This window comes from Pan paniscus, chromosome 3 (assembly GCF_029289425.2).
Source record: "Pan paniscus chromosome 3, NHGRI_mPanPan1-v2.0_pri, whole genome shotgun sequence".
Taxonomy (NCBI): Eukaryota; Metazoa; Chordata; class Mammalia; order Primates; family Hominidae; genus Pan; species Pan paniscus.
Window position 1 is genome coordinate 117,298,215 of NC_073252.2, and position 12,119 is coordinate 117,310,333.

At 36.7% G+C, this 12,119-nt stretch overlaps 1 protein-coding gene across 5 annotated transcripts in view; it reads right to left on the reverse strand.

Moving 5' to 3' along the window:
* The window catches only part of PDE5A (phosphodiesterase 5A), a 134,736-nt gene that overhangs the window by 26,463 nt on the left and 96,154 nt on the right, over nt 1-12,119 (reverse strand). For 3 of the 5 annotated variants that reach the window (XM_003816428.6, XM_003816429.6, XM_003816430.7), the window contains exons 12-13: nt 4,670-4,816; nt 51-176 (exon numbers count right to left, since the gene is read on the reverse strand). In XM_003816428.6, the coding sequence (XP_003816476.3) occupies nt 51-176; nt 4,670-4,816 (273 nt within the window). The remainder of the gene's footprint in view (nt 1-50; nt 177-4,669; nt 4,817-12,119) is intronic. The other 2 variants (XM_008969489.5, XM_055111781.3) reach the window with 1 other exon arrangement.

The following is a 12,119-nucleotide window of genomic DNA, read 5'->3' on the forward strand; positions in this document are numbered from 1 at the left end:
ACTACTAAGCAACAAAATGTATTAGATATATGAATGGCTCTAAAAAGTACCTGAATTTTGCCTGCTTTTAGAGCAGCAAACATGCACTGAGCTGTATTAAAGGCATGTCTCCAATTATGATAGGCAACATTCTTCCGATAATTCTTCTTAACACTTAAAATCCATCTGCAAAGAACCTTTAGGGAATAAAACATAAGTAGTAACAATAATTGCCAACATCTTCACACATTTACTATGTTCCAGACACTACAAAGCATTCACATTTAGCCTGATACTCCGATTTGGATCATCTTACAGACAAGAAAACTGACACTCAGAGAGGTAACTTGCTGAAGGTCATATTGTTAGTTAGGGATGGGGCCAAAATTCTAACTTGAGCAATTTGACTTCACAGCCTACCATGTTAAGTACCATGCTAATTAAATTGATATAAAACACAAGACATCCCTAAAAGGGTATTTTTGGCAGGGTAGGGCACTGGGTAGGTTTTTTTTTTTTTTTAATAAAAGGCCCATGTGTCCATGTGCCATGTCCATGTGTCACCAACTAGGAGAGTCCAAAGGTTCACATAGGTATGAATTCACCATTTGAGAGCCATAAAAGCGGCCACTCCCAAGTTCTTCCCATGCTCTCATGTTGTATATCCGTGAAGGTATTTAGTGCAAGGCCCTGGGGGTGGACTAGTAACAAGGTATATAGCACATGTCCGAGGACAAATTGGAGCTACAAGACAATGCCGTCATTAGCTCTTTGTCCTTTTAAATTATACTTATTCAGGTAGTTACTGCCTGGTTACAAAGAAGTAATTAAAAAAAATATATGCCAAGTAAAGCCCTGGGGTCCATATAAAAAACACTTTAAAAGATGGCCGGGGGCAGGATAGACTTCAGCAAGTCTCAAGAGTTGGGTTTAATTCAACTTCTAAGTGGTGTATTAAATAAAATCCCCAGAGACTCATGGGCCCTAAACATGGTCTGTGTTAGCATCAGAATCTGCCTGTCTTCAAATCTGAGTGATTTACTATACTTTTGGGGATTTGTAAAATAAATATGTGATTCTCCCTGCATGTATCACTGGAGTTGCTTCAAACACAAAGAACATTGCTCTGGGAAATGGAAAAAGTACCAGGGAAAAGAATGTTGCTTTGACAATATTCAACACAATACGATTAGCTACAGAAGTAGGCCAAAAACAAGGTTTCTTCATTGTCGGTAGAAACTGCTTATAAAGAACTTGGTGGGAAATCAATGCTTCCATATCCTCCCTTTTCTTTTCAGGTCATTTTATTCCTGTTCTATTGCTCAGTTTACAGGAAATTCTGATAACAAAGAACACTAATGTCTCCTAACCTTTTTACCCACTGAGTTGCCATATTCCAAGCGGAGGATTTCTGTGTGCCTAAGATTGAATGTGTTCACCCCAAGCATACTGCAGCTTCTTACACCATTTTTTCATATCTGAATAGAGTCTGTCAGGAAGGTGATGGATGAATCTTACTGGGAGACTAATCTTACTGAAAGACTTTTAAGTAAGATCTATAAACTCTCTTTGATATGTTTAGAAAATATGTTGCAGAAAATTACTGGTGATTAATTAAAGCAGCAAGAAAAAAAACAGGAAAACCCAGAAATTTAAACTTTGGATATATCTTTTTACTAATCATAAATGTACAGATATAATTAAATATATAATACCATATATTGTGAAACAATGACCAAAATGACTCTATGAAACATAATTCCTAATGGACTACTCTATTTTCCTTTTATTAAGACGGACCTAATAGAATTGGATAACCCAATGGACAAAGTAGTTAGTACCTATATTTAAGTACAGTTTTAGATTCTGTTACCAGGATGTTCTCAACAGCATACAAGAAAATTATGGTCATATCTGGTAAGTTCTCAGTGGATATGCTGGACACCATTAAAATTTGTAAGACAGTATTTTGTACAGGACTACTGAGTACTTAGTTGCAGTTTGGATGACTCTACAGAGCATGTTCAATACGTTGAATCAGTCTCCAACAATTATGGAAGGTTTCCCGAGTGGTGAACTCAAGATGCCACCGGAGAAAAAGAAGAAACAGAAAACAGCTTAGCTCCTGCTTCAAGAAACTCAATCAGTAGTGAAAATAACAAAATTGCATATATAAAGGAAATAAGTAAATAAACATAAAATTGAGAGCAAGTTTATACATTGCCAAATAGCAATTGAAGCAGCATGAAGTCAAGCCTAGGGTTCTCTTACAAACATATTCTTAAGTCAGGCTCTGAAGAAGAGAGATGTTTGTTGTGGCAGAGAGTGGAACAGACATTATTCAGGGAGGAATGAGATGTAAAAGATAGAAAGTGAAAATAAGCACAGCACATGCAGATTGGCTTGAGCAGAATGAAGAATCTGTTTCAGAGATCAGCAAGAGGCAATGGTTACAATCATTATAGGAGAATAACTAAAGATTTAGAAGCCATGCAGAGAACATGAAGATCTGTCTTTCAATATGAAATATTCTTAGTCACAACAGCTTCATGATGTTAACATCCTCTCTAGCATTAACATTTTAATTTCATCATCCTAAAATTATACTGACAATAATATCTGAAAGAAACAAAACAGAAGAGGCACTGAGGAAGGAAGGCCAGCCAGAATGATGGCAATGTTCAAGTTTGATGTTGGCCAGAATTAGAATAATAGTTATTCAACCAGAAAAGGTAGGATGATGAATCAGACATTAAGAGGAAATATTTTCCTCATGGATAAAAACCCAACAACTGGTAAGAATAAAGATTTCTACAGAAACTTTGAGTGATTATCTTCATTACCTAACCCTCAAATGCTATCTAAAGGCCAAAGAGAAATAAATCAACTTACATGAATTTCATTTAAAAGTACAAGAATCACATTCCTCTACTCTAGCCAAGTCCTTTCAACAGAATCATTATTAGTTTCAAGAATGGGAGTACTCAGGAATGGAAAAGGATTTGAGATACTATATAGGTTTATAAAGTCCTGTAACTAGCAAGAAGCAGAAGTGAGATTCACATAGAACTTCTGGCTCCAAGTGAGATCTTCATCTCATCAATAGATACGGCTTTAAAAAATGAGCCTTATGACCTACTATTGAGAAATTTGATGAGTGATGTAACCAGTCAAACTTGGCCTAAGAATGGGATAACTGACATGGACTCTACACCTGTTTGTTAAACAGAATATTATAGATAAGTACATACATACACATGCATACAAATAGATAATCACAGATGCACGTATAATTCTCGTGAGACTCCCATGGGGAGAATAATACCATTACCCCTAATAACAGAAAAGGAAACTGAGAATATGAGTGATTAATTGCCCAACGAAAAAAGAGCTAAACAGTAGCAGAGGTATGACTCAAAAATCCATGATCTTTCTACTCTACCATGCTGTCTCAATTTCTTCATTTGTAAAATGGGGATAACAGTAACCCCAGTAACACCCTTTCTAGAGAACTTGTTGAAATAATTAAATGGCATGATATCCCTTAATCAACGCACTCTAACAAGAGTAAAGTATTATTAGGTAAGAGTCTATGGACAATTGTTCTTTATTTTCACCTAAGAAAGAGTAACATAAACTTTGGTTAAATTCAGGAAGAACCAGATTTGGGCCTCCAATAATACCATAAATGACAATGTATTAATCTTAGCTATATTCACTCTTAGTTTTCATTTCTGTGAAGCCTTTGAGAGCAGGGACAACTCATCGCTGAAATGTGCACCTGGCAGAGTCCTGAATTAATACAATGCTAAATAGTGGAGGCCTTCAAGATATTTAAATTTTCAGATAGGAAATCTGTACAAGGAGACTAGACATTCAACTGATCAGAAAAAGTAATTTTTAAAGGCAAGATTACTGAATTCTTTTTTTAAATAGTCCTTTCTGCTGCTTCTTATTCTTTGGTGCTATATATTATAATACATAGCCATTATGAAACAACGGAATTCCCTAGTATCTCCAAACTGATATTAGAAGATATTTAAGTTTTTCTATTTTCTGAGAAGTGAATAAGGTAAGCAACAGAGGTTAAAATCAGTTTTCATCTTCACCCATATGGGTGACCCTGTTCCAACTAAAAGCTTGGCCTCCCATCAGGCCCCTTTATTTCCTCCTTCATTTTCAAAGGAGTTCACTCTGCTTCGGTCCTTCCCTGTACACTATTGTTATAACCATTGCAGTGAGATCATGCTACTTCTCTGCATAAAATTCCTGTGACTCACCATTGTTTTCAGGGTAAAATCCAAATTCATCTGTACGGCTTACAAGGTTCTGTATCATTTGCTTCTCACCTTCTTCCATTGCTTCTCTTGCCATTCTTACCCCTCAACAGTACTCCTGGCCCTCACCCCCAATCTCTGCTGTCATGCCTTTGAACATCCTGCTCCTATTTTTAGGGACACTCTCCCTTAGTCTTCACCCTGATACTTGATACATGCTAGGAGCCCATTAAATGTCTTTTTGATAATGATAATTTTTCTTTAAAAGTCTCGGGTATATATTAGGTGACAGTATATTAATCACTAAAATGTAAAAATCCCTATTCCATGTTTGCATTCAAAACCAATTCTCTCTCTTACATACACACACACATACACATAGACTTTTCCAAAGGATGTTGCTGCATTCCTACCTCATGTTTCATCTGGAAGTTCTGCACAAGGTTGAGGTCAGTAAACATCCGAATTGTACACAGTGCTGTTTCCAGATCAGACAGCTCAAAGTCACTAAAGCTAAAGTCAGTAATTTTAAGGGTCTGGGCAGATGGCACCACAGCGGCCTTAGGTAAGGAAAGAAGAAAAAAAAATGCTGTTAATTAAAGCAGCAGTGATTTGCAAGGTTTTCTTGTTTTGCTGCAGAGAAATAGCATATTGTGGCTTTTTTTTTTCTTTTTAATGAAAGACACTAGAAACCTTTTTGTACAGTGGCAACTCCACTCTGCATTTTTAAAACTGAGCCACATAAGGGTAACTAATATGGTTCAAAGTAGGCTAAGTGGAGAAAAGGGAGTTGTCACCCTTAGACTGTACCTGGAACAGTGAGCAACACTAAGAACTCTAGTGATCTGGCTCCTTTATACCTCCCCAGTCTTATTCACTCAAAAGAAATTTATAATTTATTGAGTAAATATTCTGGAACCATCCCAGTGCTCTGGGCTGCAAATCATCTGGTAAGAAGGGTAATGATAATGTTCTAAGCATTTTATGGTTAGTTCTCAGGACAGCCTTATGAAGTGGACACTGAAAAAGCTCCATTTTTCAAGTACAGGAACTTAAGCACAAAGAGGTTAATTTTCTTGCCAGTGGCAGCCCAGCTAGTTAAGGAATGAGGATGCCAGGCCTCCAGTCCAGGAAGACTATCCTGTGCCCAGACTAGCAGAACCTGCCTCCCACCATACTTGCCTCACACAAGCCTGATCATAAGAATCACCTGGGTGCCTATTAAAAAACATTCATTTGGACCAAGGAGCCCTGGCTCCCGCAGACTGAGCAGAGCGCACAGGCTCCTCTCCTAGGTGTTTTGCTGGGCCCTGTGGGATGGGAATTTAAAGGAACCTCCACTCCTCTGCCCTTGGACCATTTACCCTGTCAGCACTTTGTTAACTGTTTTAGCTAGATCAGGCTATTAACTGGACCAACGGAGGCCTTTACGTGGTTTGAAGTAGAGGGAAGAAAAATTAAATTTCAGCCAGGTTCTCAAACCCCTTAAGTTTCCTATGAGTATCTGAGATAGCACTACTTTGCTTTTGGGAAGTCAAAAGGTCAAAATAATAAAATCTTATGGAGCAATCTAAAGTAGATTTCCCTACAAATCTGAAGGCACTTGCACATTCTCCTTTTTATTCTGGACTTCAGATTTCACTTACATATACCAGATTTGTTTAAACTTTCCATGAATGTCACCCTCTTCATTCAAGCTAAGAATTTTTTCCCAAGACCAAAACTGACCAGAAAATATGCATTCTGTTAAGTCAATTCCATAGGCTAATGTGTGGACCGAAATAGGGGAAGAAAGAAGGATTTAAAATGTTTAGATAAAGGGCTTAGTTGTTTATCCAGCCTCCAACATCAGAGATGGAGCGGTAACTCAAGTTTGGGAAGTGCGGAGGTGGGAAAAAGCCCACCTTTTAACTCAAAGCAGATAACAGCTGCTTTCTTTAAAATACAGTGCAATGGACAGGAGAACAGATGTTTTTTCCTTAGGGCATCATTATTCTTACAGCAGGAAGTTTTCTTTCTTTCCTTCCACAAAGAACATTCTAAAAGCTACAGGATAGAAGCCAGCACAGCTTGTGCCTCTTTCCATTATCTACTGTAATTCCTAATCTCTCTCTCTACTAAGAGAAAAGAATCTTTTCTTTTGCTTGTTTGGTCACACCACACTACAACTCAAACATTCTGAGCTGACCCAGTGGGGACATGCAAACATTTTCCATAAGAGCCTTGTGGTCAGTGATATACAGGTTCAGAATTCTGGGATCTATTATTAACAAGCCATGAGAAGTCAGAAATCCTTTCAAGCTCTTGTACTCTGCTTCTTTGACCATCACAAGAGAATTCAACTTTCTGTTTAACTTAGAAAGGCTTGGGATAAAGGTGATTTTAAGTAAAACATAATTACCTATTATTTTTACTTATCACGTTGTAGGATAAAATATTGTACATTTTACTAATAGCAGGAAATAAATTTACTAACAGCAGGGAATAAAGTATGTGGTATTTCTGGCATAGGATGTATATACAGTTCCAGATTTTCACAGTTTCTGTTTTAGTGACTTTTATTCATTAGAATTAGCAAAATTAGATTTCTGAGTTTGATTTTCTTCAGGGGATTTTATTATTGCATTACGGTTTTGAAGCCTAACAGAAAGAACATATTTTACAGAGTCTGTAAAACAATAAGGTACTATAAATATAAATATGTATATGTATTTTTATGGTTGGGTAATCCAATTCAAAACCACTGGAACTGTGATACCACCTAATACCACCCAATATTGCGTATTTATATGAGAGCACAATGTCTCTGAATTCTTGGACAAAACAGTTTAGATATTAGTGTTTAATTCAAATATGGTTAAGCTCTTACAGGACTATGGTTTTAATGTCAAATTAACCAAATATGGAATGCAAAAAATAAAAATAAAAAAACAAAGCTCATTGGGTTAAAGATTCAATCTGACAAACAATTTGATGGTATATGTATTCTTCTGGGTTCTTCAATTGTACCTGCCACTCAAACTAATAAACTGGGCCTCTAGTGACTCTTTAAAGGAATTATATCATAAGTCTTTTTATGATCCTTTTCTAATACCATGGCCCTCTTTTCACCATTCTTGCAAAAATTAAAAATTAAAAAAAATTCAACTCTGGACATGAAAAGTCACTAAGAGTGGAACGAGAGTTAATCTTTGAGTGCAGGAATGTCTTGAGTTAAAGCAGTAGTCAGAGTTATAAAAATATTTCAATTTTGCAGTGACCTTAAAACTAATTGTTCTAAATACCATCTAACTGATAAGGAGCTAAATAGTAAACTGATGTCCAGCTGACAAAATGCTAGATCAGCTACCATATTTACATTTCAGCATGAGATGATGATCAGAAACAGAAACTTAAAAGCAAGGTGAAGCAAGTGATAAAAAGGAATGTCGGCTATTGGAGGTTCTAGTCCAGATGTTCCACTGACTTTGTCACCCTGAACAAGATGTTCAATCTCTCTGCCTGCTTTTTTGAACGTGTAAAAGAAGGAAGTTGGAGTAGACTATCTCTAAGGTTTAACATTCTCTGATATATTAATACATTTATCTCTGTATCCACAGGGCTCAAGCACTTCTTACTGCCTCCTCACTCTGGAACCAAATGCCTTACTGTAAGTGGCATCTAGATCTTGCCAGTGACTTTCCTGTACAGGGCCTAAACTCAATCTCTGGTTTTCTCAGCATTTAAGGTACATGGATGGGTGCACCTTGGCAGTTAAGATTATGTTGTATTTTTCATGCTTGATTCCATACACATCACTTTGGTCCTGCTTCCTCACAGGTAGGAGGAGGGATATTTCACAGCTCCTGGCTTAAATGGAGGACCCTAGCCTCTACTGGGTTAAAGTAGTGGAGGGTTAGACTCAATATGTGGTAGCCTCTCTTCTTATTGCAATAATGTTCTAAATTTTAAAAACTGACTTTTCTGAAATTGTCATTTTTTTTTTCAGGGATGGGGGAAGTGTCTATGTATTTGCCATCTGTTTTTAAGGTTAATTAATAATCTCTCTCTCACAAGAGAGAAAAAGAAGGCTCTCTTCCAGGCCTCTTTGTTTCTTCTCTGCCTAGAATGCATATTCCCATGTTTTCACATAGCTAATTCTTTAACTTTTTTTATGTCTCAGCTGCATCAGGGAAACATTCACTAGTCCTTGTGATAGCAAGGCTCCATTAACATCTGTTTCAACCTTTTTCTAGTGAGTCTTCATCTTCCGAAGAGGCTAGACAGCTAACAAAAATACATTTCCTTGACTCTCTTGCAACTTGGGTTCCAGATAGATTTGGTTTCGGCAATGAGGCAAACTTGAGTGAGACTTGAATTTCAAACTAATGTAGTGACACATGGGAAACTCATTATTTTGGGGGGACGTGACTCTAGAGGGAATACTGCAGTCCTGCAGCTTGCAGTTCTGCTAGCAGCTTTCTGACTCTGGCCTATGTATGTAGAAGTTTCCATAGTGAGCCAGAACAGCAATTTTGTTCTAGGACTTATTCCTGGGATGACTTACCTACCCTTTCCAATGATTTGAAAGTACTTAGTTAAATTCTTTTCTGCTTAAAATAGCTACAGTAGTTCCTACTACCTGCAGTTGAACCCTGTTGATGCTCTATTTTGCAACGAAAGCATGTGTAGGCAACAGACTCTCAAAAGTTTGAATATTTGACCTGATGAGTTTGAAGGCAGAGGGGATCCGTTTCCATTAGAGCAGCAGTTCTCAAAGTTAAGTTCCTGGACCAGCAGCATCAGCATCTGGGAACTTGTTAAAAATGCAAATTATTGGGTCCCAACACAGACCTACTGAATCAGAAACCCTGGGAGTGGGGCTCAGCAATCTGCGTTACAGAAACCTTCCAGGTGATTCTGATGAATGCTGAAATTTGAGAACCACTGCATTAGGGATAGGTTATTGGTAGTAAATAGTAGTTAACAGTCATTTTAAGTGAACAGTTTAGAAAAAAATGCCTTTTTGTGGACCCAGTGGTGACTGCCATATCACAGTGTGATGGGCAGAAACTGTAAGTGGGTTGGCTGCTTCTTGCTGTGTCAGAGAGATTAAAGAAAGAAAATGAAGGGCTCTGGGCTTTAAATTTTTGGCTCAAATAATGGTCTGAAAACTAGGGAAGTTTTATGGCTTTCCTAAAACAGTCTATTTCTTGTAGTACTGATGTAGCCAAAACCCAAGTGTAGTCTTATCCTACAGGTTGCTGAATTACAGTGTAGGTTGAAATCACAGACTTGCCACATCTCCTATGTGAAAGTTAAAGCACTGATTAGGAAGGAGTGGAGCATCAAGAAATGAAATTGAGACATATGAAAAGATCTGGATAATGACATGTATCTCAGACCATTCACTCTAGAATATGTTTCTATATAATTTCACAATGTTTTATACTTTACAGTCCCACCTCTTTTTCCTAATTGTAATTATACAAATTGTATAATTATCTTATATATGACTTTTTATTCACTGTTATATATGGAGCACCTAATATAATGCCTGCATAGAATAGGGGTTAAATATTGAATGAATAAATAAATGGGTTTTTAAATCATCTAGTACCTAATCAGTTTCTCCATATTATGCAGAACTATTTCATATAAATTTAATTTGGCATAGAGCTATAGTACAGTATTCATATTAGTAATGAACTATACTATGGCGGAAACAACCAATATGTTGTGGTACGTGCCTTTTTCTCTTAAAGTTCAATTATTCAATTTATTTTCTTTTGAAAAATTTTAATAATTGAGTTTCTTCGTTCATCTGCACAACAAATACTCCATTGCTGTAATTTTAAAAAATCAGTTACAGCTTGTCTTAATAATCATTAAGATTTGATTCTCTCACTTCCAACAACACTGAAAACCCAGGATGAGAAAGCAGTGACCAAAAAGTTTTCCAATTTTTAGCTGCTTTCGTAGGAAGTTACTGAAAATGGTGAATTCCAGATTGTTCCCCATAAGTAGAGAACTGGTTATACATTATGAATAAAAAGTTTACACTTTTTTTGTGCTTACAAAATATGACATATTTTCCCCCAGTAAGCTTTCCACCTACCTAATTCAACTTAAGCTAATTTAAACATGAGTGTATAATTTCTTTTTTTTCTTTTTTCTTGAGACGGAGTCTCATTCTGTCATCCAGACTGGAGTGCAGTGGCACAATCTTGGCTCACTGCAACCTCCACCTCCCAAGTTCAAGTGATTCTCCTGCCTCAGCATCCTGAGTAGCTGCGACTACAGGTGCATGCCACCACGCTAGCTAATTTTTGTATTTTCAGTAGAGACAGGGTTTCACCATGTTGGCCAGGCTGGTCTCACACTCCTGAGCTCAAGGATCTGTCCACCTTGGCCTCCCAAAGTGTTGGGATTACAGGTGTGAGCCACCACGCCTGGCCAAAAAAATGAGTGTATAATTTTTTGAGTGCTTATTATTGGAATCGCTAGTGCAAAAAGGCTTGGAACATCATAGGAACATAAAGATTTCAATGGTATTGCTACTAGATATTGAAAATTGATGTTCCCTCCCCCACCTATTGCCACTATGAGCAATAACTAATACTTAATGGAGCAAATGTACCAGGAACACATTTGCTCTGATTCTGTGAGGTAAATTCTTTTATTATCCTAATTTTGCAGAGAAAGAAACTGAAGCACAAATAAGTCACATATTTGCCTGAGATCACACACCTGGAATTTGAACCTAGGTATCTCTCTCTCTCTAGTACCCAATGCTCTCCATCTTGCTACAGTCACAAATATGAAAGCTGACAATGAAAATGTTATCTCAGTGTCCCTCAACATGGCTGGCTCTATCACCAGTTTGTAGACTGTTTTATATATTTAATCAACTCTCAAATTATTTCTAGTTTCTTAATCATTTTAAGGGAAAAGAAAGCAAAATCTTATTAAATGTATTGAAGGAGCTTGATCTGTGTTTCTTTTTCCTTCATGCTAGATTATAGGCTTTCTAAAAGTCTGGGTTTTCCAGAATCCATTCATTGATTCATTCATTGATTCAATCATTAGACAAAACACATAAACCAAGTTCATGTTAAGCAATCACTAAATGACAGCTATTATTATTATCACCAAGAACTAACAGCCTGAAGGGAAAGATAGATACATAAATGAAATACATATTTTTTAAGTGGAATAACAGAAGGAAGTATGTTAGTAGCTTGCCCAAGTGATCCCTAACAACACAATGATAGAGAATGTGAGTCCACATTTTACTTTTTTCATTAAAGAGAATCTTTCCTGAGCTTTATCAATGCCTCACTTAAGACAAATGACAGCCCTTCTTTTGTTCAACTTTTTATCATTATAATGGCCATTCACACGACAAAAGGGACATACTTGTGTCCCTTTTACACAAGTATAGAGAGTGCCTTTTTGTTTATTCAATAGAGAAGAAACTTTATAGAAAATAATACATTTATAAAATGTATGGTCTCCTTGAAGACCATAAAGCATATGTTTGTAGAAAATAATATACTTGGGTAAAGTAAATATAATGATCATTTAAAAATTATTACATTTCTAATTTTTAGTGGATGCCTCATGAGAAAGGTCTATATTTAGGCTACAGCAAAGTCTCTGGTAACTTCAGCAGAAAATAAAGACATGTGGCTACATGGCTACGCAATTTGCTCAATTGTGTAATCTTTGTACAAAAAAAGGTCATACTGCTATCAAAGGCATTCTGCTTGCCTTAGGTCTGAAGCGTGAAATCTTAAGAGCCAAAATAAAAATTACGGAAACTGGAAACAATTCCTAATAGCCAACTGCTAAGAAAAGAAAAGGCTCTTTATTCAGAAAGTT